The sequence below is a fragment of the Anarhichas minor genome, unplaced genomic scaffold (assembly GCF_050575085.1).
Source record: "Anarhichas minor isolate MPS153535 unplaced genomic scaffold, ASM5057508v1 ptg000011l, whole genome shotgun sequence".
NCBI lineage: Eukaryota > Metazoa > Chordata > Actinopteri > Perciformes > Anarhichadidae > Anarhichas > Anarhichas minor.
This window is the reverse complement of record NW_027466457.1, coordinates 14,771,828-14,799,499: the sequence shown is the minus strand read 5'-3', so window position 1 is coordinate 14,799,499 and position 27,672 is coordinate 14,771,828. Positions and strand designations below refer to the sequence as shown.

The window sequence follows — 27,672 nt, the reverse complement described above, 5'->3', positions numbered from 1 at the left end:
TCTTTGAATGACAGTTCAGCCTCAGTACATATCCTCAGAAATATATCTCAATGTAAATGACACAAGTGATGCAATATCACACATGAAATATCCAACCGCTAACACAAAATGTAAAGAAATTCACTTTTAAAAGAACAGAGAAGCAGAAGAAAAAAAAAAAAATCAGTAATATGCATTTATAAAATGCATAAATCAAATAACAAAAAACTTAATTGAAGTCTTTTTACTTCCGTGTTCATTTACATTAACAGAGAGCCATCACAGTACACACAATAGTGTTTGACTTCATCACAAACAGCAACTTTCAGTAACATGACATAAAAACTTTGTACAAATCCATTTGAGACGTCCCGTGTCCTGTTGACTAACGAGCTCACAGATACACAGACATGAGAATAAATAATCACATGTACACTTTTAGAGGCTTTTTTTCCTTTGGCTTTCGTTCCTTGTTTTGTTTTTTTTAAAGCATACTGCGGGTAAACAAGCGTCTCTTTTCATCAGGAGGTCTTCCTGAACATCTGCGCTGATAACAACGCGAATCAGTCCATCTGTGTCCCTTTTAGAGAAATGTCTCTCTGCACAAATTACAAAGGTTGTCTTGTGAAACACGGCAAATCATTTCATAAGTGTGCATCTTTAAAAAGAGACCTTTGATTGATTCATTGCAATGTACAAAAGCGGTAGTGTCTCTGAGCACCAGAGTCCCTTTAGGAACTCATTTTACTGCAGCAGGGTCTGACAGTCTGCCCCGCTCAGTCCTGGTTCTGGTTCTTCCGTGACTCTCCTCCATCCAGCGGGTCCAGCATTACTGAGAATCAGATGTTACTCTGACCCGGTGGCATCGATGACAAGCATTAAGAAAAACGACATAGAAACAGCCAATCTTCTTGCTGATGGTCTTGTTTACTTAAGTAGGTCATATAGAGGCGTCAGAATCAAATAGAGTTCCTCACAGTAACTTTAAATTAAATAAAAAACAGACACCGATTGAAACGCAGGTTGCAGGGTGAATAAAACACACTAACACACGTGTGGGGCTCAGTCATGATGGAGCTGCTCTCTCATCTTGGCCGCTATCTGCTCTCTTTTCTCGCAGTGTTTGTTCAGGTCTTTGACCTCCATCGGCAGCGTGCTGCTCCACACCATCAGCACCGACTCCTGGTCTGAGAGCAGGAAATATAAAAAACTCACACTTTTAGACCCAACGCAGAGAACACACAGAGCGCACGAGCAATGAACCGACAGACTCACCAAACTGATTTGCATCTTGTGGGAATCTTCTGCCCAGAACCAGCACCACGTTCTTACAGTTCAGTGTTTCTAGTCGTGAAAAAGAAAAAGATCTGTCGTCACTATTGACAAGACTCAGCGAACGGGGGGGGGGGGGGGGAGCAAGACATATTGAATTCAATATGGAGGCAAAGTGTGAGCAGCATGCGGTGTTGTTTCACACATCAGTGCTGACAGACCATGACTCATTATGAAAGAAGACAATAGAAAAACCCAGCTGTGGTATTATTTTTACTTTAACTTCCTTTTATATTCTCACTCATTCATTCATTTTCCTTCTCTCGAAGCGTTTCCACTGCGGCATTATGTACCGCTTTAATTAACTCGAGGCTCAAAGACTTCAATAAAAGAAACACGTCTGCTGCTTCTTTACAAACGCAGGAGAAAGTAGAACAAAATGCAAATTAAATGCAAATTAAATGGTGAATGAGTGTGTGTGCAGGAAACACATTTCCCCCCAAAATCTGAAGTTCTCTAGAGGCATAAAACATGAACACTTATGCTAATTAAGTCAATCATAAGGTTAAGGATTGTATTAGTTGAATCCCTAACAAAATAGTTATACACAATAACTATTGTAACTATAATAATTAATACTTTCACAGTATTTACACAGCACTTAGATGCACATGAAAATCTAACTTTTTACAATACGGGACCTTTAAATAAACGGATAAAACACTCACCCATGAGTGCCGAGGCCATGCAGCGGATGGAGTCGCAGCAGGGCCTGATGACCTGCAGCGTCTGGTGTTTGGAGAGCTCCAGCAGCAGCAGGTGGCCCCCTCTAGTGCCGATCCAGAGGGCTGCAGCGCTCTGCACCAGCAGGGCCTTCACTCTGGCCCAGGAGGGAGTCGCCTCGGCGGGCAGCTCCACCTCGCTGTCCTGTCTGCAGGGAGAGGAGGGCACACAGCTGTTGAGAGGACGTTTGTCGTATGAACCTGCGGCTTATCGACCTCTGCTGACACTAGTGTAGTAGTCAAGACCTAAACCCAGACCGAGTCAAGACCAGACCAGTGAGAGGCCCACAACGCATGACCCACTTATGATACAACAAGAAACATGCAGACCAGAGTCACATCTCAAATTGATCTGAAGGATCCACATTACCATAAAAACAAAGGAAGATTCCTCCTCATTCATCTCAGTAGCAGGAGAAATGTCTTGATGAAACAATCAAAAGGAAATGCTGAGGTGAACTGTATGAGTGGAAATGTTCCTTTGTTTTCTACGAGCCATAGAGGCTGTTACATCACTTCCTTTGTGCTGTGACGACATTCATGCCCGTCTGGTTTTCAAGAAACACTAAAAACAACAAAGTAAAATGAAATAGAGCAGCGAGCCATGATAAAAAATACATAATGAATACATGTGCGTTCGTACCTGATGATCTGAGCACAGTTGATGCAGTCCACCATCCTCTCGCCCCTCTTGTCCCAAACCTCCACGCTTGTCGTCCCGGCTTTGCTCAGGTAAACGTATTTATCCACAACCAGTCGGGACACGTACGCTTCACCTCCCAGCGACCGCTGCTGCCTGAATAACATGAAGACATGATGACTGATTTAGACTTTTAACTTCACGCAAATCTAATCCTAATTCTCTTTTTTTCTTTGATACTTCTTATCAAACACAATTGTTAGGAAAGGACAGATTTATGATAGAAAAGTATTTTTCGTGTGACTATCATTCAGGCTCATTCTTCAGTCCCGTCGAGATCAACAGTCTGAGCTCTCCTGCTAAACTTCTGACTTCGTGCCGTGAACTCACTGCAGGACCAGGCTGGGTCTCGTGTCGATGCTCTTGCAGACGTCGTAGTCAGCGGTGAAGGAGAGGATCTTGGTGCCGCAGCCGGCCCACACGGACCTGCTGTCCAGCGAATGCGACGACTGGCCCAGGCACACGACGGGCGTGTTGACATTTCCCACCGTGAGCGTTTTGACCGGCTGCCCGTTCTCCTGCTGGAGGGAGGAGAACAGGAAGAGCATCAGAGACAGCAGCGTACACGGAGGACCAGGTGGGACTCGAACACACTTTGATCTTTGATGATATTTACCTCGAGAACAGAGTCCTCGTAAACAGTGAGAACTCCATCAGCCGTCCCAACCAGCAAGTAATTCTTTCTTTGGCTGAAAAGACAGAAGGGCCATTTTGAAAGAGGTTGTAGATTCAGCAGAATGATCTTCACAGAATCGCATGTGAGGAAACTGTAGATCGTCATTTGCAGATCTTCTATAAGATTTACAGAAAATGTTAACTTTTGAAACAGAAATGATATTTTAATTCACACGATTTAATATTGAAATCTTACGTGCGACGAGGGTGCACGTGGAAATACAGCGAGGTGACGGCGTCCGTGACACTCTGCAGGCGGTGCCACGTAAACGCGTTGCGAGTGCTGACGACCACCAAGGAGCCAGACTGGGTGCCGGCCACCAGCCAATCACACGCCTCGCTCGGGATTTGGACGGTCACGAGACACAAGACGGGACTGGTGTCTATATTCTGCAGGAGCGAGAGGGACACCTCGTAAACAGGAAGTATGAGGTGGGTTTGATTTATAGGAAAGGCAAGACTGCGACAATAAAAAAACGCAGTCAGTAAGAAAAAACTGTCAAAATAAACTGTCAAAAACTGTTGTCCCCATTACTTAAGACACAAAAACATGGGAAGAAAGGGTTGAACAATACAGAAGTTACCCTTTAGGACATGATATGAACTATGAACACCAGAGAAGGTGAATATTAAAAAAAGCTGGTACAATACACCCCGTTTCACCGAAAATCAACCCGAACGTGTGAGATCAAGGAAACATTCAGTCCCGAGGATAACGGCGCTGTGTTGGTACCTGCGTCGTGACGGTGCCGTCTTCCAGGTCCACAGCTGTGATGGAGCCGAGTCTCTGGGCGCTGCTGCCTCCACCCACCCAGGCTCGGTGGCTGTTCGGGGGGCCGTCGGCGCTGCAGGCGCTCACCGCGAGGCACTCTGCGTTGAACACCCGGGGAACCACCAGCTCCCTCATCAGGTACATCTCCCCTGAATTCAGCCTGTCAAACACCTGCACACATTACAGAAGACACAAACACCTGTTCACTGTGTGTTGAATGGGCTCCGACATCGAATTAAAGCCACTTTGTTGGCCACAATCTTTTTCTTTTAATAGCACCACCACAGCTCGTCCCTACGATGCTGACACGGTGGTCAGGTCCTCACCTGAGCAGAGGTGGGTCGACCCTGAGGGCTTTCCCTCAAACAGTCCTTCATCAGAGCCTGGAAGCCCGGCCACGGTGAGCAGCCGTAGTGTTTCACTGGGTCTGTGTTCAAGGCAACGCAAGTTTATTTATACTGCGCTTTATATGAAACATCAAAACACAAAGTGCAAAAGAAACACATTACAAAAGGACATTTAAATAAAATTAAAAACAGAGAATAAAAGCTAGCTAAAATAGAACAAGACAAGTATAAAATACAAGAAAGTATTTAATAAACGGGAGCAGCAAACATTCAAACCGTTCAGGGTTTGTTACCTCTACTGCACAATTTATGCGTTTGTTGTTATTATGTACTTTTGCTTTTATCACTTCCTTTTGTGCTAAAAATAATAATAATAATAATAATAAACAACATCAACACAATGCACGACTCTCTAAATTAAACTCTTCAATCGTTACCTGGCAGTTTCCCCTGCACCGCGACCTCGTCGAACTCGCTGGGGAACTTCATGCCGTCAGAGATCCGCTCGCCGCAGGTCAGGAGGTCGTAGAGCAGCAGGCCGAAGGAGAACACGTCGGCCTGCTGGTTGTAGATCACGTTGCCTCGGGCCACCTCCGGTGCTCGGAAACCTGCCACATGTAGAGGAAGACATTTTCAAAATAAACAACAGGATGACACTGACCTGCAGCTCCTCAGGTGAGTATTTGTCATCTTTGTTTTGACCAACTTCCTGCTAATCCCGCTGACTTTACCCACGATATTGCCACACAACATATGGCGATACGATGCCGTTTCCAGTTTTCCCCCCACCCCTGGTCAATACAATAGGAGTGTTTGAAGTCTGAGGAGGCATCTACCTGGCGTGCCCTCGGAGCTCCTCACTCCCATGCTGCAGCAGTACTGAGCGATGCCGTAGTCGGTGATCTTGGCGATGATCTCGGAGTCGGTCTTCAGGTTGAACAGAAGGACGTTGTGGGGCTTGAGGTCCCGATAGATGATCATGGCCGAGTGAAGGAACCTGATCACACAGATTGAACAGCGACCCGAGGATTTTTATTTTAATTATTTTTTTAATATTGGTAACTTTTTCTGTGACGCCCATGACTGTAATGCATTATAAACATACTTATAACATATTATAATCAATGAAATTAATTCTAGTGAATTAAAGTCAGACCGAGTACCTGAGTCCGTCGGCCACCTGCAGGGCGATTCTGTGCTGGAGCTTCCTGTTGAGGCTGCTGTGCTCGTGTTCAAACAGGGAGTCCAGCGAGCCTCTCAGAGCCAGCTCCATCACCAGGACCGGAGGAGACGAGCCGGCCGCCAGCAGACCCACCAGGCTGGGGTGACGGAGGCGACCCAACACCACCAGCTCCTGGAGACAAACGGAGGAGGAAAAGAAGTGAGGCAAGAGGAAGTGAGCTGCTGTCTACTGTACGTGTTGTCCAGGACACAGAAACCACAGGGAGTTTTTTGGTTTCTCGTTTCTAGTCAGTGGTACCTGTCTGAGGAGTCTGTAGATATAAAGCTCAGATGCATGCTTGTTGAATATTTTCACGGCCACTTCTTCGTTTTTGTAGACACTTCGATAGACCGTCCCAAAGCCTCCGTCCCCTGTAGAAGAGAAAAATAACGTATTTATGGGTTTCATTTAACAAGACATTGAAGAAAAAAAAGATACGTCGATCCTCAAAAGTTTCAATTTTAATAAGTAGGTTTAAAAAAAAAAAAGAAAGAAACAGAAACAGTTTGGTGTGGCGTACCCAGGCGGTTCTCTATGGACATGTCTACGTGCAGCTCTCCACCGTCCAGTATTGTTCCTGCAGGCTGGTCACTCAGCACCAAGTCAGGAGCGATCTGAGAGATGGGGAGTGTGCAGCGGGGGTCCTCCGGGTTCACCAGCAGAAAATCTATGATTGATAATGAAATCATTCAACATAACAGATTTGAGATAACTGGAAGCATTCACGAGGGACGATTAAAGCGACGTTCTTCTGTTCTGAGCACTTATAACCAAACAGTGTGTTCCATACTACGGTGACCAGACGTCCCGGTTTCAAGCTGGTTGTCCCGAGTCTTATTTTAAGTGCCTACAGAGACGTTTATCATGTTCTGTCCCACTCATTATTACCCCAACTCAATATAAAAACATAAACAAGGCACCACACGTCACGCCCGGTTTGGGGGTTTGAAAATATGGTCACCCAATTTCAGGAGCAGGGTTGTGCGGCGGTGTCACTTAATGGCCGATTACCTCCAAGCGCCAGCACGCCGAAAAACACATTTTGTTCCCAAAGGGCCGGGTTGACCTGCTCTGGATTGCCGGTGACTTGATTGGTCACCACAGAGGAAAAGTGTTGTTGTTTTTTTTGTGCGGTTTACGTACCATTGTCAAAGCAGGTGAAGAGGTCCTCGAGCAGAATCTTGCTCCACTCCTGCCCGTCCTCAAAGCTGTACAGAGCCCACTTCTTCAGCAGAGCCTCGCCGCTGCCGTGCATGTCTGTGTTCAGCAGGCCGGGAAACCACTCCTCCAGCAGGGAGTCGATGTGGTCCACCACCTGACCCAGCAGCACCCGGCCTGGGGGGGGGAAGAACCACAACGGTTAAGTCCCGCCCTCTCAAAGATATCTAGCCGATAACACAATATATATATATTACACACACACACACACACATCTTTAAAAACAACCTCACCTTTGCGTGAAGAGGGCACTGTTATCCTGACGAAGCTGGAGGGGTTCTCCTCTGAGGAAGCCTCCACCAGACAGTAGGCCTCCGGGGACCAGCTCAGGTACACGCCTCTCCTCCAGTAGATCCGGTTTGGTCGCACCGCTTTTCCTGGAGAACACACAGCGAGATCATTTTTGTAAAACTCTTTTTATGCATTTGCATCTGCAGAGCAGCACCCTCTCATGAGAAAGGGACTGTGTCTACTCTGCGTTCAGTTTACCTCTTCCACAAAGCAGGTAAGAAGAGACCTCCAGCAGGCGGCTGATCTGGCGAGACCAGTAATCCATGGGGAAGTACGGCATCTCGTACAGACGGACAATCACCTCGGAGTTCTCGCAGTGAGGCAGCTCGATCACCGGTCTGTGTTTGGACAAACTGTAAAGAAGGAAGAGACGAGAGGTTCGAGGCGCAGAAATATGGTGATCTGCCAAATGATTTGGTCTCTCTACGATGGCACAATCCCGTAAAACTCCTACATCTGTAGCTGCTCATTTAAAAAACAACATACCTGCTAGGCACCAGCAGCTGGTCCTCGCCGAAGGGTAGAGCGATCTGAAACTTCTCCAGCAGCTTGAAGAACTGCGTCAGGTGGCTCTTGGGGAAACATTTGGTCTCAAACAGAAACTTTTCCACCACTGAGCGCTGAACAACTCCTTTAGGATGCTCCCAGAAGCCACAGCTCTTCAACGTCAGTTTCTACACAAACGAACAGACAGCAGCTGCATTTGTGCACCCGACAGATACGACACATTCTTTAAGTGATGTACCTGAACACGAGTGTCAATAGACGGGCTTTTATGTGGCCGCTGACCAGGCGGCAACCTCCGGTTCTGAAAAGTGAAGTGAACCTGCATTCTCTCTAATGGCCATCAGGGGGCGACTCCTCAGACTATCTGATTGTATAGAAGTCTATGAGAAATGACTCTACTTCTGACTTGATTTAGGAACAGCTGATGTCTGCTTGGACCTGACGCACATCGTCTGAGCATGCACAGTATGGATTAAATGCAGCTTAATCTCAACAATCTCTTGTAGACATGACAACAACTAGAAAGAAAATCCACCAAAGTAAAAGTGAGAACAGGTTTGTTTTGTTTTGTGTTGTTGTTGAAGCAGAATCAGCTCAGGCGGCCTGAAGCATGTCTGATCGTCTCTGTGTGTTCGGGTGAAGCTACCTGGGAGATGATGTTGCACAGCCACTGTGGGTCGATAAAGTAGAGCTCTTGGAGCTGAAGAGCAGGATCATCAAAGTGCAGTAAAACCCCTTCAGTGACAGAGGAGGAGACGAAAACAATCAGGCTTGGTCAGATAGATTGTTGACTTGAGGTTTTGTCTTGAAGTGCTGATGCTAAGATGGAGAGCTGATTGATATGTTGAATTGGGACTAATTTAAAAAGTATATCAAGGTAATATTAAGGCCTGTGTGACGCTGAATGCAGCAGACCTGATCCCCCGACTCACCGGCTTCACTGAGGAAGTGGACGGCGTGGGGCAGCTCCGCCTCCTCCAGCTGCAGCTGACTCTCCTGGATGAGCTGCAGCAGCTCCCGGTGCCGGAGAACGGGGAACTCCGGGGGAACCCTGGTTCTCTCCTGCAGAACCCGGCGCTCCAGCTCCACGTAGCTGTCTGGAACCAGCTGGCCCATCACGGGCTGGCCCTGGATCTGTGGAAGCGGGAGGAGACGGGGAGGTGAGGACAGAGCAGAGCTAGATAAAAGGAGAAAAGTTTGATGTGTTCGGTGTGTACTTTTACCTTAAAGTTGGTGGCTTCCCTGGCGATGGCCTTGCGCAGCTTGGCCATGGCGTCCGAGTCCTCGCAGACTGAGACCATGTGGTAGTCCCTGATGGCGGGGAAGCCCTGGTGGTTCAGCAGCTCCTCCCTGATCTTGGTCAGGCAGGCCTGAAGCTGCAGCTCATCGCTCACATCCGTGTGGGTTCCCACCAGGATGACCGGGGACAGAGGAGCCACGGCCTGGAGAGAAGAGGAGCGTTTTACAGCAGAGGGAAGAAACATCGACACATGGATTTACTTTCTCCAAAGCACTGTTTATCTTAAAAACAAGTGAATTAAGTCTGCCAATGATGGGAAACTGTTTTCTACAAAACCATAGTAGGCCCACTGTAGATAAAGAGGGGGGGACGACTAAGAATGTCCAAGATTAAAGTGGTAAAGTTAAGAGAATTCCTTGCTTGATATCGTTGAAGCCTTTAGTCTCTTATTCTTCTCAGCAGAATTAATATATTCATTTCGATATTGATCTCAACAGTTACTCATGAGAACATCTCTGTGACTCACTTTGATGTTGAAGAGCCAGGGCTTGAGCTCGTCCACCTGACTGGCTCCTTTGCTGAGGTTGTACACCACGAGGTAGAGAGCTCTGGAGGTCAGGAAGTGCGGGTGAGAGCCGCTGAACTCCTCTCCTCCTGTGTGGTAAAGACGCAGGGAGTGAAACTAAATCAGCTGAATAGGACCCCCACATACTCTATCAAATGTGTGACTGTCAGTGTCTTACAACATTTCCCCCAAAGGTTTTTCCTGGCCTTGTGAACAACTGATTCACGAAGTTTCATACAAATCTAATTAATGCTGAGACTGTTTCTCCAGGAACTTGCTGTGTATGTAAAATAAAACCTTCTAACTATATATGTTGACTAACCTGAGAAGTCCCAGACGTTCAGCACCATTCTCTTCTTGTCCCGCTCCCTGATGGCCCAGTCCCGGACGTCGATGCCGACGGAGGCCAGCTTGGAGTTCAACTGGGAGCGCTTCAGCTTCATCAGCTGCTGGATCAGGGAGGTCTTCCCGCTGCCGGCGTTCCCCACCACGATGAGCTTCATGCGGTAGTACGGCACCGCCTTCTTCAGCCGCTGCTGCAGGAACCTGGGAGAAAAGTAGTTATCGTGAGCTTTACTTCTTCCTCGATATATTCAAGACTGAGTCATCATAAACTGTAAATATGGGATTTGAAATGTGGTTTTCATTCTTGGTGTCGTCACAAACGACAGCTCAGGTTCGTGAAGCCGCTGACCTGACGATGTCTTTGGTCTTGCTGCCGATGAGTTTGAGGTCCAGCTGGAGTCGAAGGCCGTCCAGCGGGAGGTCCCACAGTCTGCCCAGTTTCCCCATCTCATCGGGGAAGGACCGCACGTTAGCGTTACGGCTCACGTCCAGCGAGGTGAGTCCTTCCAACTGGCCGATCTGTTGGGGGATCTGACCACAGACGACACAATCGTCATTTACACCAAAATACACATATACACTGTGCTTTTCACAGCATTCATTTGAGACACTTCTTTACCTGAGCGAGCTTGTTGTCACTCAGGTGGAGTTTCTCCAGTCTGGTCCACTTGTGGATCGGCCCGCTCAGATCCAGAACCTTGATGGCGTTGTGGCTGAACATCAGCTCTCTGAGGTTGCTGGACTCCCAGAGTCCCGGGCCGGGCAGAGCAGCAATGCAGTTGGTTCTCATGTCCACTGATCGCAAGCTGCACACATGGAAGGATGAGAATTAAGCGATAGTACTACAAGGAGAGGGATGCGTGAAATGTGGAAATGTGAAAACTGTCGGACTTACTTTGGGAGATTAAGTATGGCCTCAGGAACGTCGGTGAAGCTGTTGTTTGCTAGTTTCAGCGTTGTGATCTTGGACGAGAGATGTGACAGAGAACCTGGAGAAGACAGTGAAGATGTTTCTGTGTCTCCACATCACAAAAGAAGAATGTGGAACAACCGTTTGTCACAAAACGTATATTTATTTTTGGAGAAAAAAAAACAAAACCTAGAATTCAACGCTGAATAAGTCAGATTGTATGGATTCATTTCTCAAACCGATCAAGTGGCCTCTGAAGCCAATCTCCGATATCGCTGACTGTCAATTTTGATAAAAGCTCTTTTTTCCCCTGAAGGAGTTTCTGGTGAACCTGCAGATTTTCAAAAATCCAGAATGCCTTTAAAGCTATGCCTCCCGACTGATTCTGAAGTGTTTTGGAGGGACATCGGTTGCTTAAATATTCTCTAAACCTGTGCGTCTGCTTGGTCTGTCCACACACCAGTGATCTCACTCGGGGTCACATGTTGCTCGAGCGCATTATAGATTACACGGAAGGCAGAGAAATAACACCCAATGCTGTTAAATTTTTTGTATTTATTAAATAGTTGATAGTACTCACAGATTTTGTTCATGGAGGCACTGAACGTTTCCAGCTTGGGGCAGCCGGTCAGGAAGTCTGGAGAAACAGTCTCCACACTGTTCTTGCTCACGTCGAGCAGCTTGATCTCCGGCAGACACAGAGGCAGGCAGAGCTCAGTTAAACTGTTCCTGGAAAGAGAAAGAAGGGAAATAACAGTCTTCAATATTCTGCAATTAGACATATGGATTACAGGTTATTCAGCACATTAAAATTATAAGTATGCAGGAATAAGAAGCTAATTATTATGATTTTAATCCCATTTGTGAAAAACGTTTACCGTCTTCAAAAAATGAGTTTGGGGAGACTTTGGTGTTGAGCTCGGACATTTCTTATGAACGACTGCACTAACTTGACATCAAATATCCTGCACACGTGTCCCATGATTTACATAAAATCAAACATTTACAACAAAGATGAATGTGCAGCACAGCAGCTGTCGTATTAACGCTGTACTATTGTGTCACACGGCCGTGTTAAAGTATGAAAGAACTCTTTAATTCCCTAATATATACAATATATAAGTTACTGTATCTGATCATCGTACACTATGTGGACATGACCTCAATAATGTTTACATTATTGACTTATCGTCCACGGCTCCGGTACGGGAACATTTTGGGTTTCAGCCAAACGAGTGTTGTTGTTGTAACTTATATGCAACTTAAAGTTCGTTAACAAAGGTCCAAACATTGAGAACGTGATTGGCAGGATATTGCTTGTTAAGGAGTGAATGAGTCTCTGTTGAGGAATGAGTGACTCTCTTTACCCCTGATACAAGAGTTTAGCTGCAATTTTGTTAACAAAGCATGAGAGTAGATTTTTATCTTTGTTTTGATTGTGTGGTTTTATTTTAATTGTATTAATTGTGTGCCGAGGTAAGCTAGTTTCGACCAAACTCATCCAATCATATCGCAACATCGATCTATCAATCAATCAATCTGCAACGCCCACTTTCGAGCGGTCCAATCCGAAGCAAAGATGTGATTTAAATCCCTCAAATATTACACAGTACAGAATCTTAATACGTTAAAACATCCGTTTGACTGGGACTTTAAGATTTAAGTTCACTGCTCTTTAAAAGGGTGTTCTTGCATTATTATGTAATCATATTATCCTTTTATCAGCGGCATAAAACAACTATTTCCGGGACAATACATCGTCCAGTCATGGTTAACCGGCCTCTCCCCCAGCAGCTCACCCTTCCAGGACCAGCTCCTCCAGCCGGTCCGTGGCGCGGCCCAGCTCGTGAGGGAACGCGGTGATTTTGTTGAAAGACAGATTGAGCTGCCGCAGCGATGGGCAGGTGACGGCGGGGTCGAAGGTCAGCAGGGGTCCCACACAGTTGCGAGAGACGTTGAGCGTGCTCAGCGAGAGCAACGACAGCAGCTCCGCCGGCAGCGAGCACAGCTGGTTGCCCTGCAGGTCCAGTCGAGTCAGACTCCTCAGGCTCTGCGAGAAAAAGAAAAACACGCTTCAGTGTCTGTTTCCTTTTTTATCTTGTGATGCATTGATGATCCGGCATTGATCAGATACCTGGCAAAGAGCTGAGGGGAACTCCAGCAGACTGTTGTGGCTCAGGTCCAGGCGGAGGAGATGCCCCAGCTGCTGCTGGACGAAGCCGTCGTCCATCAGACAGGACAGAGAGTCCAGCTCGTTACCCGACAGGTCCAGCAGGAGGATCCGCTCTCTCTCCTTGGACGGAGCGGCCGAGCTCTCACCAGAGCCGAACACTGGGGAGGCGACAAATCATTAGCTACGAACTGATTCAACAAGACGAGAGCTTTTCTCATCTGCAGAATGACGTGTGGAGGAAGAGGTTTGGTGTGTTGAAAGACAATAACAAACGTCCGGCATCAACTCTGTCTGTTAGTAGGGTCAAAGCATCCTGTTAAACTGTAGCTAGATTCATTGTTTACATGCTGTGAGGAAGAGATTTGTTGTTGTTCTTTCTTCTATAAAGAATAGTTCATCTTGTGAGTTTATTTTATATTTTCTTAACTAAACTACTGTACTTAAAGTAAATCAACACTAGGTCATCATTCCTGCAGCTGTGTTTGACAGAAGGAGAATGAAGTTGAACTAAACCTTTTTGACCTGAGCCAGTCCTTCCATATCTCCTCTGCACATGCTCACTGTGTTCACTCTCAGTTTGACCACTCTGGAAAAGAAAAAACCAACAGTGAGGGGAGAGAAGTGCATCTGGGTCAGATTTACAGATCTATTACTAAGACACTAAGGACTGCAAGGAAAGGATGTTTTATGTTAATTATAACAATGAAAACATCTGGCCTCATGCAAGAAACAAATGAAAATGATCAATTTCCTTTATGGATCTCAGCAAGCAGGACTTCAATATAGGACATATTTATCAAGACGCGTAGCCTCGGTATTATCGGGTAAATATGCTAAACTACAAATCTCATGAACGTACAGGTGGCATTCATCACGTTAACGCTGGTCATTTACACTTTAAAGTTATCTAAAGTTAGCAGTTTGCGGAATCTGACGTCAGAGAAAGTCAAGATAAGAAAACCAAAAAAGTTCCTGCATGAGATCCAATGTTCTCACACAAGATGTGTATGAAGAGGGTTTCGTTACCTCTCCACTGGCATGTCTGCGGCGCCCCTGCTTTCCTTTGAAGGACCCCCCCCTCAACTCCTCTGTGGATTTATTGTGCGGCTCTGGAGACAGAACGCCCAACAGCGAGTCGCTTCCTACAGAGAGGAAAAGCAGGAGATCATCATCATATATTTAAAAATAAACTAAAAAATATTTATTATTATTGCTCTATTGATAAAGCATGCACAACAATGTCTACTTCTAAAGCTGGAGAGATGTTGAACATTTAACTGAGAGTCAGACGTTTAAATCTAATAAAGTTCCACCTCAAGAAGACTTTCACTGCCTGTGTTGGATTGTAATAATTCATGTAGAAGTTATTACTTTAACCCCCCGTTTGTCCACAATGTGGCGGAGATGTCTGACGTCTAAGCACTTTACCGTCACTCTCCATGTCGTCGTTGAAAACTAAACTGTCGTCCATGGAGACCAAGCTGAAGCTGGAGTCGTCACTCTCGTCGGAAATGTAGTCAGAAGTCAGACACGGGTCGCCCAGAGATCTAGGAGGAGCACCGAGGCTCTTGGACCTCTGGCATGACTGAATGTACCTCGCCAAACTCACGCCTTTACCTTAAAGACAGAGCACAGGGCACAGAAATCAAGAAAGGGCTGCAACTCAACCGTCGAGTCTAGGAAACACCAGAGAATCCTCCTCTAAAGAGAAAAGCGTGAACTCGTCCTCACTGTTGGTGTAACGGAGACTGAACGCTTGGCCTCTTTCCGCCAGCAGGGGGCTGAGCCAGGCAGCGTCCAGGCGGCCCAGCCTGAAGCCCCCGAGGCAGAGGGCGCTGTTGTTGAGGTCCAGGCCCAGGCGGCCCAGCAGCTGGATGACCGTGGGCCCCTCGCCGCGCTTCACGCTCACAGCCAGAGCCCTGCGCAGGTGCTGCTCGTGGGCGCCTCGGCTGAGGAGGAGCTCCACCAGCTCGAGGGGTCCGCCTCGCTCGCACACCTGGAGAAGACGGCAGAGGGGTGAGGGTTGAGAGTGGACTGATGGTTATACGAATTGTTAATTAATCTATCTATTCGTAGGGCGGAGTATCAAAACCGAAGTGTTATTTGTCATGATGGGAACATAAATGTGTGTACCAAGTTTCATGGCGATCCATTCAATGTTTTAGACATTTCAGTCTGGGACTAAGTTGTGGACCAACCAACACCTACATCCAAAGAGCCGCCTACATCATTAAAAAAACCTATTTTTTTTTTTAATAATATGCTAAAAAGAACACAGGCGGTCAGGAGTGAAAGGAATAACTTCCCTCAACAACTTCCACATGACCCAGTTTGGTTTACTCGTGAGGTTTCGTAACCTCTGACCTGGTAGATGAGAGACTCTGCTTTGGTCTTCCCGTTGATGTCAGCGCCCAGCTCGATGAGACACTCGGCCAGCGTGGCGTCTCCGTCCTCGCAGGCCTTCTCCAGCATGCCGTAGTGCAGCTGGGAGTCGCACCACATCTTAGACAGAGCCAGGTACACCGACTTACGCAGCTTCACAGGGGAGGGAGGGGAGGGGGGGAGAGAAAGTTAAACGAGCTCCCGCACAAATCAGTTTATCAAATTAAAGGTTACAGTGTCCAGTCTCATTCAAGCATGTCTGGTATGTCGTGCACGGCCCTTCTGTACTGTACGTTCCTGTGTGTAGTACAGTAGAGCCAGTGTGTCAACAGTGTGTGCGACTGAGACTGAAGCTCCTCATATTTAAACCTACGCCTCCCTACATTTTCTATAAATGTACTTTATCTATAGATTTGTATTTTGAGCACATTGTGGTTCTGTCGCGTCTAACCGTCTAACTCACAGCATAGTTGCTCTGGTCCGGAGTCTCCTCTCTGAGCTGCTGGAAGATCTGCCTGTCAAAGTCTTCTCTCTGCAGTTCAGCAGCAGCTCCTGAACAGGCGTCCAGCATCCTCAAAGCCACCTGAAAACACTGCGGGACAAACGACCAGAGAGAAGTCAAGCCAAATACATTTTAATCAACAGTATATTCCAGAAAGCATTATGGTGAATCCAAACTAACCCTTTAAAAACACCAAAGTCACACAATAACACAAACAAACCAGCAAAGACCAGCAACTCCCGTGTTCTGAGAAGTTAGTTGCCCGTCGGTCTGACGATAAAGCGGTAAAAACACAAATGAGAACAAATATTGACCACTACTGTGTGTAAAGATCACCTTCAGGAGCATCTCGGAGTCGTCTCTGTACTGGATGAGCGAGGCGACCACAACGGAGGCCAGAACGGGTACGATCATCCTCGACAGCTTCTTCTTGGACACGAGGTAGGTGAGCAGGGTGAACCCCCAGTAGTGTATCTCTGGAGGACGTTAGTGAACGCACGATTAGCCATCTTTAATATGAAATCACAATGTTTTATATGGTCATATGTGGGGATGTGGCTACTTCCTCTATCCAACCAAGTTCAAGTTTGTGTAGACTTTTAAATAAAGGAGACGCCACTTTTACTGTGAAACAAGTCATTACCCACAGGTCCCCAAAATATCACGATAGAGGCAACACTACGCTGTCCTGTTTGCTGACTTTTCCTCCCCAATTCAACACTCAAAACTAGCAAAAATCGAATGAGACAATTGTTGACTGTACCTCGTTCCCGTGGGAACATCTGTAGCGTATGCAGCACCGTGTCTATCGCGCCCTGCTGGCAGAGCAAGTCCACTGCACCGGAGCAGTCGGCCAGAGCGGACAGCACCTTCAGACCGCACCTCTGGATGACGGAGCTGCTGATGAACTGCACACAGACACAAAGAGCACTCAGTGGAACGCTGGGATACCAAAGAAACCTCATCTTTATTCATTCAGTCGGTCAACTGGCAAATTATTTTTGGAAAATGTAATTACACCCTCTACGATGTTCTGGTTGCAGGAAAAGCTTCCGTGTAATTTCTACAATGAATGGATGAACTTGTACTGCATAACAAAACCCCACTCGGGGGTTTCTTTAAGCTCTACCCTGTTTGTTTGTTTGTTATATCTGGGTCTTTTTATGAAATCATATCAGGCCAGATCTATTTTAAAAAGCCTTCAAGGACAAACTACATTTACCACCTTGCACAGTGTTTAAAAAGATTGACCCTTGAGACCCCCTGAAAGCCTCAAATTCCTGAGTTAGGGCCACAAATGTGTTTTGGAAGTGACCTATGACCACCAAAATAAAACCACTTCATCCTTGAGTTCAGGTGGACAATTGTGCCAGATTTGAAGACGTTCCCTCCAGGCTTTTCTTTAGATATCACGATCACGAGAATGGGACGGAAAACCCGGATATACCATGCTGGAAAGACTAAGAATTCGAGAGACATTTTGGGGATCGGTCTGCGTATTCGTACCCTGTTGAGAACCTCCAGGTAGAGGGTGTGAGCTCCTTCCAACACACACTGGTTTTTCAGGACCTTCAGCGACACGTCGGCCATGTCGGGGTCTGCGACCGAGACGCCGTGCTCCCTTAAACTCCTGTCTGGGGATTCAAACACACCGAGGCAACGAGTGAAAACATGCAGACACAGCCGCTCTGTTATCACTCACATAATCTAATTAGCAGTGTAACGAGTGCAGCGCTGGGAGCAGAGGAAGAGTACAGTACGACCTCATTAAGAGAATTAAAAATAAAACAAGCTGCTACACTGAAACAGATTAATTTCATTATTGTTCACACAATATTATAACTGAGCAATGTAGCTGGAACGTTCAGAGCCCAGAACATCTGCACAACGGATCGCCTCAATTGCAATTTAATGCCGATTATTACAGCGGTTAAAATAGATTTGTGGCCAAGTAAGGGGCTGCAGAGTGCCACAACAGATTGAAAGACTAGAACTAGAGTGTAGCATAAACTGACTGTACTTCCATGTTATTGAGGAGCAGCATTTAGCTTTAATTTGGACTTTTGCTTCTGTACACCTGTTGACTCCAAGTCCAATACTTTTTCTCCGTTTTGGTCTCCAACTAATCCAGAGAAACGTTGTGCGTTTGATGTTTGGTGCTGGACACGTAGTGTAAAGTGAGTTTGTCAGAGCTTGTGTTTCTGGAAACGAGTTGAGACTGACGTGGTAAAACTCGAGAGATGAACTTTAGCATCAGTAGAAATAGCCACCTCGGAGCAACAGATAACCGACTCCTGAAAAGATCAGTGTGCAGACATTTGATCTGGGCCGTGCAAAAACACGACGGAAAGCACTTCTACGCTACCTGGGCAGAGGAAGACCAGGCTGGCCTGCAGAGCCTCCAGCTGAACCTCTGGCTGGAAGTTGTGCACCTTCATGGCGCTGAGGATCTGACTCATGGCCATGTTCAACTCATCCAGACTGGCTGTCCTACAGACACAGAGAGACAGATTCCAGAATTAAGCATGAACATCATTGTTTTAGAGCGTTTGAGAAAATGTTGTTGCGTGATGTTTTCATTAATATTTTGAGAATCAGAAAGCAGAAGTCATATTCACAAATGCTGATGATCGGTTCCTTTCTTTCTCATGCAGACTTCCCCTTTTTCTATATTTACATGATTTTCTGAAACCAACAAGGACGTCACAGAATGGAAACAAATGTGTTTGTGCCCACCTTCCCTGAAAGAGCAGGCTGAGCAGTTTACAGGCGCTGATGGAGACTTCAGCCGAGGTCGAGTGTCTCTTCATCATCTCCACCAGGTTGACGTGGAGCCCGCTGGACAGCAGCAGAGACCGCATCTCACCTGCACACGGAGCAGAGCACATCGGTACGAGCCAACAAAACTGGTTTTATGTGAATAGTAACGCAGACAATGAGGACGGCCAGACTGGACTAAAACAGTAAAGTCGAGGGTCGGACAGCTGAACAATGTTTGAAACTCGCCCTAAAGCTCCGTCACTCGATACATCGTTAGGTTAAAAAGAGCGATTACAGCTGCTTCAGTGTGTACTGTTGAAGGCTCACCGTTGTGTGTGAGCAGAGTGGCGATGGCACTGGTAGCAGCTTGAAACACTCTGGGAGAGGAGGAGTGGAGCAGCATGGCCACCATTAACTGTCTGTGAACAGGAGTCCTGGAAACAACCACACAACATCCAGATATTCTAATCTTTAACAACCTGGCATATGTGCTGACAGAGGTAACACCACATCTGTAGGAGATGCATGTGTGATATCTCATTGTTTTCAGTGGGTACCTCTGATCCCGCTCCTCCTGTGAACGGTCCACAGCAGCTCCGTGCAGTAACAGATTGTGAATGGCCCAGCTTGCAGCTTCCTGAGGCGGCGGAAGTGATTCACACAGGTCAGAATTATCCCACTGCAAGTATTGTCTGGAGCTCGAAGGGCCAAAAGAACTGGACACTGACCTGAACGTTTGGCTCGGCAGCGTGGAGCTCCAGCGCCGTGCAGCAGGCCTCCATCCAGCCCAGGCCCATGTCCTCCACCTCCTCCCGGCCCCTGTTCTCCTCCTCCTCTCCCTCCTCCAGACCCTGCTCGGCCACCGCTTTGCTCTGCACGATGGTTGCAGCTGGAAAGACGGAGAGAGCGTGGTGTAACTACTGTACAAGATCTAATCCAACCAATGAATGGATGAAGCCAGCTACATGTGTTATTACAGGTCTGATGGACTAAAACTCCACATAAACGGATTAAACAGCCTCCTGCACGGCTAATCCAGTCCATCCAGGCTCCCGTGTAGTTATTTCTATATATAGATATTTCTATATATAGATATCACCACCAGACAGCCCAAAAGTGTTATAGCTAATGTAACGGCCTATTATTAATACCTACTAAAGCCTTTGTTGAGGCAACCAAATTAAATGTTTTTTTAAAGTTTTCAAGACCTACAGACAGGGCTGTAGTCAAGACTAATTCACTGGATTCCAAGTTAAATCCAAGACCAGGTCCAGTCAAGACCGAGTCCAGAGTAAACCGAGTCCAATCAGGAACATAATAGGCAATAGTGTCTTTCCAAAGCTAATCTAATGCCCTGTGATTAACCCAATGCAGAACAAATGGAAGTAATCGCAGAATTTGGTGAGTGTCCATCCCAAAAAACTGAGGAATTTGCACAAGGAGGACTATTTGTTTACACAAGAATAATAAAGCAATGTTGATTATTTTATTAATTAAGTGTCTTCCTTTTTCCTCACAAATGAATCAAAATGAACCGATAAGCAGTATTGATAAGAGTACCAATTCAGTTCCTCTCCGTCGCTAATCCATCTGTGTGGAGATAAGTAAACGATTTTAAACACAGCATTGTGCGAGCGTGCTTCCTCACTGAGGTCAGCCAGACAGGAGAGAGCGGCGGCTTGCAGCGTGGCGTTGTGCGGGAAGGCCTGGCAGGCTCTCACCGCGACCCTCTGGACGCCGTTCAGTACCAGGATGTTGTAGTAACTCTCTGCAAGAAAGACACAAAACAATAAGCGCACCCTGGATTACACCGACGCCTCCGTTGACCCCTTCAGTCTCAATCTGTCAACTGGCAAACACATCACTTTATCGGGAGGAATCAATCCAAACGCTGGTGTAGTGAAAGCGGAGAATCGTCGACTTCGCAAACAGTGTTATCTGTTATCGGACTGTCAACAAGCGAGGAGAAACTCCAAAGTCATTCATTGACAGACTAATGACTACAATACATTTTACATTGGAGAACTAGGACGCCTAAACATATTTCATCCCCTAAAGAACAAGTACTCAGCTAATTGTGTGTGTAAATAGAAAATGCTGTTGTTGGAGGAGGGAGAGGGTTATCAAAATGAGAGTTAAACATTAATATGAATAAGTTTCATAAAGACTGGATCCTTGGATCTGACCTGACGTAAACCTCCTGAAGAGGCAGCAGGCCGTCTCCTGCAGCTCCTCCGCCTCGGGGAAGGCGTCCGTGGCGGCGATGATCACGCTGTAGCAGCGAGCGCCTCCCGACATCAACACCTCCACGTTACTGCCTGGAGGAGAACAGATGATCAACTCAAACGGCTACACGGTCTCTCGTTTGTCTGGCAATCAAGATTACAACCTTCATGTTATAACATTTGAATAAAAATGGATGCACGTGTCACAACATGTAAAATAAGAATCAGGCTACAGTTGAATAAACAGAAAAAAGCAAACAAATCTCTTTCCCTAATGACAGAGTTGCATCTCCACACAGCCTGGAATCCCCCATGACCGTGATAAACAGAACATCTGTGACAAACAGATTAAAGTGGAAAAAATGGTTCATGACTAAAACTCTGTCATATCTGTTTTCATGTCCAGCTCCACTTTTCATGCAGAACTCCTCCAAGCTAATTACATTTCAGTGAAGAGCAACGTCTAAAATAAAGTAATACGTCATCGACTATATGTGGCCTGTGTGTCTGGGATGTTTAGTCTGTTGTGTGAAAAGACTTTAATACAAATGGAAAACATACTATATAATATAAACCATTTAAGACTCCCACTACAGTCATCATCACGTTTAGAATGTTTCTGAATACATTATCCATTGCAATCAAACATACTGATAAGTGATCAAGCTTATTTTTGCACAAGATAAAACAGAACTTTCGCACTTCAAAATCTGATTAGTTCAGATTAAACCTTTATAAAACATGAACGAATACAAAATAAATGCTGTTGAACTTGTTTTCATTTTCTAGTTTGACAGATTTTCCAGCGTGAAATATTGCTGATACAAGACTCGTGTTCTGGCCGATAACCGATCGAGCATTTTAGTTTGTATCAGAGGCATTTCTGATGCTGGGATCAGAACATCTCTTAGATATTTTAGGTTATACCGATATATTTGTATCAGACAATATGATATCTGACAGGTAAGATATTGCAGTAGAGAAAGGACATCAGTACTGTATGTTTGAGATATTAAGAGACAGCGTGAACAGAACTCCTCGAGAGAGAGAGAACTAACAACAACTTTATTTGAAGAATATCAAATATTCTTCTCAGTATTTTAGCCTTTGACAACCAAATGAAAGTATCCTTATTAAAAATGCTTGATAACGTTATGCGTTTACGTTAAAATGCTACAACAAAAACAAAACTAAATGTGCAGTATTTGTCTGAACCTTTTAACTTGTGCCTCCTTAAAAAAAAAAAACGAGTTTGCAGTGTGGGACAGAGGAATATTTTCTTCTTTCAAAAGATGTATTTGAATAGCAGATACATAGTTTGTTGTGTTCTTCACCATGAGGGAAGTTCCATGAAGATTTGACTCTTTTCAACAAACACCACTCTCCCCTAAAGCACAACACTGGCGTCTAATTAACATCAAGGCTCTTTAAAGAAGCGTTACAGGGACGTCATGGTCTTGTGGCGAATTTAGAAATAGACTGTGTGAATTGTGAATGTTTTTGTGTTCTTCCTTCATGATCGATATGTTCACATCAACTGAACATTTACAGCTCACCTTCCTAAACTGAATCTATCCACTGACCCTTCAGCCCTTTAAAGCTATAAAGTTAGTGCTTCAGTTCTTCTCTTCCCTCTCAGACATCACTGATGATCACCATCATCATAATCATCGGGGTGCCCTGAGGTCTTACCGGGACAAGCCAGCGGGAGCATCACCTTCATGGCCTGCAGGAGCAGCTCGGGGTTGTCCGGGAACCTCTGCACAGCCGCCAGAACCACAACATGATCCTGGTTCTCCACAAACTCCACCAGGTGGTCGTCACTAACTGGAAACACACGAAATACATTCAGCTACTGTACTGCAAGCATGTACAACTATGTTACAGGAGTAGAGAGAAGGATTTAGTGGCATCTAGTAGGGAGGTTGGAGATTGCATCCAACTGAACACCCCCTCTGCTGACCCCCTCCCTTAACAAGCATGTCAGTGAACCGGGGGATCGAACCGCCAACCGTGTGGTTAAAGGACGACCCGCTGTATAAAAACCAAGGCTCCACACACTACTGCATGTGTGCGCTCACCTCTCTCCAACAGGACCTGCAGGGCTGCACAGCCCTGGAGCTGCACCTCTTCACTGGCAGGAAACTTCTTCATCCCCTGCACCACCAGGCCAAACACATCCTCCTCCTCCTCCAGCACCAGCAGAGGAACCAGGTCTACACAGTCAGGAATTAAAGAAGCATTAAAAAAAAACAAGTCTGATGCCTTAATGGGGAACAGAAGCAGCTGCGAATCTTCAGATCACGATTTTAAAGGGGAGATGAAAATGTTGCTCTAAGATGCAAAGATAATTACACGTTGACTGCAGTTCTTTTGACGATTAATTGACTAGTTTATTTATTTACATGTGTCCTCTTCTTTCCTCCTAAAGGGCTTTGTGAATCATGTAGTTTCCTTTTATACTGATTTGATGACATCAATCAATATTCCAGCCAGCCGTAGAATCTCTACATCCTTTGATCTGGGCTTTAGCTCATCTCCTGTGTCGTGGCGTACCTGATCTGAGCAGGAGAGCCAGGGCTCGCAGTCCGACCATGGTGACTTTGCAGTCTGTGCCGTACTGACAGAGCACCTTCAGGATCTGCCTGGAAAACACATCGAGACAAGACAAAGAATGAACCAGAGGCTGCAGCCAAGACAAAGACTGCTAAATCATTTTACCGACTGCATGCGAGGGCCTAACTTCAGCAAGCTTTAAAGAAAGTACGTTAATATTCTGCACATTTTAAACTAAATGCTGGTTTACGGGTCTGCAGATCATCTTTTTGTCTGAGCATTAAGAACTGAAGGAAACCATGCAGCTTGGTGGAAAACAAACAACATGTTATACGGCAAAACAAATTAACTGAAAAGGCCATTTGGAAAGAAATTGTGTGAAACTATGAGCACAGAAAAATAAACAGGAAGTGAAAAGTAAAAAGTGACTTTAGTATAATTTCAACCTGGAACTTCTGAAAGCAAAACTCTATTAAAAACGGATGTAAAACAAACAGAATGTACATTAGCCTTTCATATCAGATTAAAGGCTACAATTGTTACAACAATACGAACATTTATTTAATGTAAACATAAATATGAAATGTGAGGTAATTAACTTTATGGGACAATTACTTTGCACATCAGGATGTGAGTCTAGTTCTGTGATAACATGCACCATTTAAACTATAACTTAAATGGTGCTTTGCTTTGAGCTAAATGCTAACATCAGAAATGCTAACATGCTAACCTGCTGATGTTCAGCAGGTGTGACGTTTACTATGTTGACCATCTAAAATGTAACGCGTTAGCATGCTAACTTTTGTTGATCAGCGCTCAACACAAAGTGCGGCTCCAGGCGGATGTCTTTACTCACTGGTGCACTCCCAGTACCTCCCAGTCCTTGGCTGCCTGCAGAGGTCTGGTCAGCTGGTCCAGCGTACGAGGGCATATTTCAATCAGCCGACACAGCAGTGACCAGCCCACCTGCAGCAGAGAAGATCACACCGTCACACGCTGAAGATGGAGGTGATTCAGCAAGTCAAACCATCAAAATATAAAGAATAAAGAAAAAGATACATGAAGGAAAAAAGACATTTCTGCTTGAGGAAGTCCACCTTTACCTGCACATTGTCTGTTTGACATTGTGCAAGATGCTCGAGCAATTTTCCAGCTGATGACCTCAAGAAATCTAACAAAACTAGTTTGACTCCGTTGCAGCAGCAACAAGGCCTCGTCCGTATCTCCAGTGTTATATCTCCTCTTCTAGAGATCTTTTTCAGGACTTTTCCAGTGATCATCTAGCCGTTATGACAGACGGAGAGCGAGCCATACACTAATATGTTCTTCTCTGTGGAAGTCTATGGCTGTAACTTCTTCATGAAACCATCTCTTACGAGCTTAGAAATGATGACAAATTGATCACAGAACAATGTAAACACACCTGCAGATGTCGGCAAAGAAACAACGGACTAACCAGTTTAACGTTGCTCAACCGTTAACGTGTCGGGTAGAATGCAACGTGAAGTGATGTCATCCGACCTGCATGTGCTACCATGCGACGTGACAGCGTTTAAAATACTCAGGTCCATAAACACCGATATGATCCTGACCATTGATTGGCCCTTTCAATTGGCAGTGTGCTCTGGTAGACGGACTAGTAGTTCATGCTCAGCTTCAGGAACACGGGAGAATGTGGAAATCGTTTTCCAGATTATGTTTTATTGATCAAAGGAGTTTGTTACGACTGACCGACTCACAGTCTGACTTTCCCTTTGTGTTACGCTGCTATCAGACCTCTGATAAGCTGCAGTCACGAGACGCCATAAACACGGTAGATCGGGTCAGCTGTGGGTGACTTTAAACCACACACACACACACACACACACACACACACACACACACACACACACACACACACACACACACACACACACACACACACACACACACACACACACACACACACACACACACACACACACACACACACACACACACACACACACACACACACACACACACACACACACACACACACACACACACACACACACAGAGAGAGAGAGAGAGAACTTTCTGGTGTCCCGCGGTACCTGTTGGACTTCTCCGCTGCCAATGTAGGACGACAGCACCACCACGAGGGCGGTATGGACATCTTTGTGCTCAAACAGTTCGGCTGCTGCAACAGATATTAAAGAAAAGTGACAAGTTAGCTTTGAATGCACTCATTTCTGTCTTTAAAACCATAGAGCAAGGCTCGATAAAAACAACAAGGATTACATGACAAGTGTGAGTTTAGTTGTCTTTTGTTCAAAAATTAAATTGATTAGTCTGTGCAGGAGAGACAGAGACAGTGATAGAGGAAATATTCAAATAAAACATTAACACAATATGAAACTATTGGCTAAAACTGCTCACACCAAACAGAAGATCTCTACGAATGAGAAGCTGAAATTGGAGAATACTTGGCTTTTTATATATAAAATACATCAATAGTATCCAAAAAAAGTGTACGTAGCAGCAACAAGTAAAGTATGCATTATGATAAATTAAGTGGTACCATCTTAATATTAAGAACCAGATGTTGCTCTGTTGGATTAAATCACCGACACCAACTACAGCAATGCATCCTGCAGTATGTGTCACATCTTTATCTGGAAGCTATTCAATACAATGATGTGTAGTAGTATAGTGTGAAGTAAGGCCCCTGAGAACACATCTGCAGAAAAAGGAAATAGTACAAGTCTAATAAAAATACTTTAACTCATGATCTGTGTATGTATAAGAATGCCAAACTGACAAGTAAAACTCTCTTAGGACCAAACATAGTCACTCTGTGGTAGAAGTACATTTCTGAGGTACTTGTGCTTCACTTTGAGTATTTCCATTTCCTCCATCTTTTTAAACCCACTCCACCACATTTAAGGAGAAACTATTGTACCTTCCTCTCCTTCACAACTACTAGTTACCTTACAGATTATGATTTTACCTACAACACACATGATCAACTTATAAAATATGACACTGTGCTGTAAAAGACACTCTCCAACATCATATATTTTATTGTTTGTGTCTGTCTTTTTATGTATTTGCCTCTATGGACCCTGAAATGTCAGTCAGTCAGTCAGTCTTTACTTGTCCCCACCAATTAAAAACAACATGACCGAAGGACATCGTGTTTTATGTGCAGCAGCATGACGCACGTGCAGAAACAACGCATGTTGGTTTCCTACCATTGTCGCTGTGCGCCAGGAAAAGCAGATCCCGGATGATCTGAATCAGCGTGCACAGCTGCCGGTCTTCCTGCAGGATTTTGAGCCTCACCAGCAGCTTCTTCAGCCGCTCTTCCTGCTCCTCTTTAGTCTCCATGGTCTGTGTGAAATACCGTTTAACCAGCTGACGCGCATTCAGGTTTTCAGCAGTGCCCTCTCCCTCGGAAACAAGCATGGCACGAGGGGGCGAAAAACGGGCGAAGTGCCACTCATATCACGATATCACGTTACTGAATATTAGTTACATCATATTACATAAGCTACAATTCGGCTCCAAGTAGCTGTCACGATCAGAGAAGCTGTCGGTGTGAGTTTCGGTTCACACGTTGACATCACCGTCCTCGGCTAACTTTCCCCGACGTGTTCCTCTTTGAGGGCTTTCTGTTGTAGTAAAACAAACTAAAAAACCGCGGTTTCCTCTGCTGTGTTCCTCCTTCCTTACAGTCACATCATATGACTCACGGTCAACGGGGGAAAACCACAAACTTCCCGTTTGTTGAGGAAGAAACTGGAAGTAAACACCGCGCGCAGCACCGGGAGGGTGGTGGCGGAGAATCACGTTTCACTCCCGGTAAAGTTTCTACGTTGATTAAATCACCGCATCAAATAACGTTGGCTGTGATTGACAGCCACACTTTTAAGGGGATGACCCGAGTCGAGTCTGCTTCCTCCCACCCGGTGTCTGATGTCAGATTTGCGGATTTTTACCGAGCAGTGTGACATATAGATTTGGCGCAGATTCGCGAAAGTACTCAGTTAAAAATAATCCGCATTGTAATGTTTGTTTGCGATTGGGCAACGGTACGTAGCCCGTATGGCTAATATGAAAACTGCGTACAACATATTGCAATATGTATCTAAATTCGGTGTGAAGCACTTCACACAAAATTGCGATTCATTTAACAAAATCTAAACTTTTGTTTCTGTCGGTTCTGTCGCCACCACTGCGCATCTAGTAGTGTGTTTACGGTATTTACACTGTCAGTGTGACGGGT

At 45.5% G+C, this 27,672-nt stretch overlaps 1 protein-coding gene across 1 annotated transcript; it reads right to left on the bottom strand.

Annotated features, from left to right (window-relative positions):
• Window positions 1-111: 111 nt before the first annotated feature.
• lrrk2 (leucine-rich repeat kinase 2) lies at window positions 112-27,297 on the bottom strand. Its single transcript, XM_076089601.1, has 51 exons — window positions 26,639-27,297; window positions 25,499-25,584; window positions 24,280-24,389; window positions 23,424-23,512; window positions 22,949-23,083; window positions 22,560-22,694; window positions 20,829-20,960; window positions 20,291-20,410; window positions 19,371-19,531; window positions 19,200-19,279; window positions 18,970-19,076; window positions 18,619-18,748; window positions 18,248-18,372; window positions 17,389-17,516; window positions 16,646-16,790; window positions 16,219-16,358; window positions 15,844-15,972; window positions 15,363-15,533; window positions 14,730-14,994; window positions 14,427-14,615; window positions 14,025-14,140; window positions 13,512-13,584; window positions 12,960-13,156; window positions 12,625-12,875; window positions 11,406-11,554; window positions 10,811-10,904; window positions 10,535-10,721; window positions 10,265-10,446; window positions 9,893-10,116; window positions 9,532-9,659; window positions 8,989-9,207; window positions 8,698-8,899; window positions 8,412-8,500; window positions 7,745-7,932; window positions 7,457-7,611; window positions 7,201-7,344; window positions 6,893-7,084; window positions 6,270-6,416; window positions 6,008-6,120; window positions 5,691-5,881; window positions 5,364-5,524; window positions 4,965-5,135; window positions 4,507-4,607; window positions 4,142-4,351; window positions 3,605-3,798; window positions 3,350-3,422; window positions 3,064-3,254; window positions 2,677-2,829; window positions 1,980-2,182; window positions 1,255-1,323; window positions 112-1,166 (listed from the first exon to the last, which is right to left on the bottom strand). The coding sequence occupies exons 1-51, from the start codon at window positions 26,850-26,852 to the stop codon at window positions 1,042-1,044; spliced, it is 7,683 nt and encodes a 2,560-aa protein (XP_075945716.1). The 5' UTR covers window positions 26,853-27,297; the 3' UTR covers window positions 112-1,041.
• Window positions 27,298-27,672: the final 375 nt, after the last annotated feature.

What these genes read in the sequence shown, in the direction of transcription:
- lrrk2 (XM_076089601.1), bottom strand. Translation starts at nt 26,852, where the DNA reads ATGCTTGTTTCCGAGGGAGAGGGCACTGCTGAAAACCTGAATGCGCGT. An exon ending in CACTCTGCTCACACACAACG is followed by an intron (nt 18,749 to 18,969) that starts GTGAGCCTTCAA and finishes CTCCGTGTGCAG; the next exon opens with GTGAGATGCGGTCTCTGCTG. An exon ending in CGACGACATGGAGAGTGACG is followed by an intron (nt 14,141 to 14,426) that starts GTAAAGTGCTTA and finishes TCCTCTCTGTAG; the next exon opens with GAAGCGACTCGCTGTTGGGC.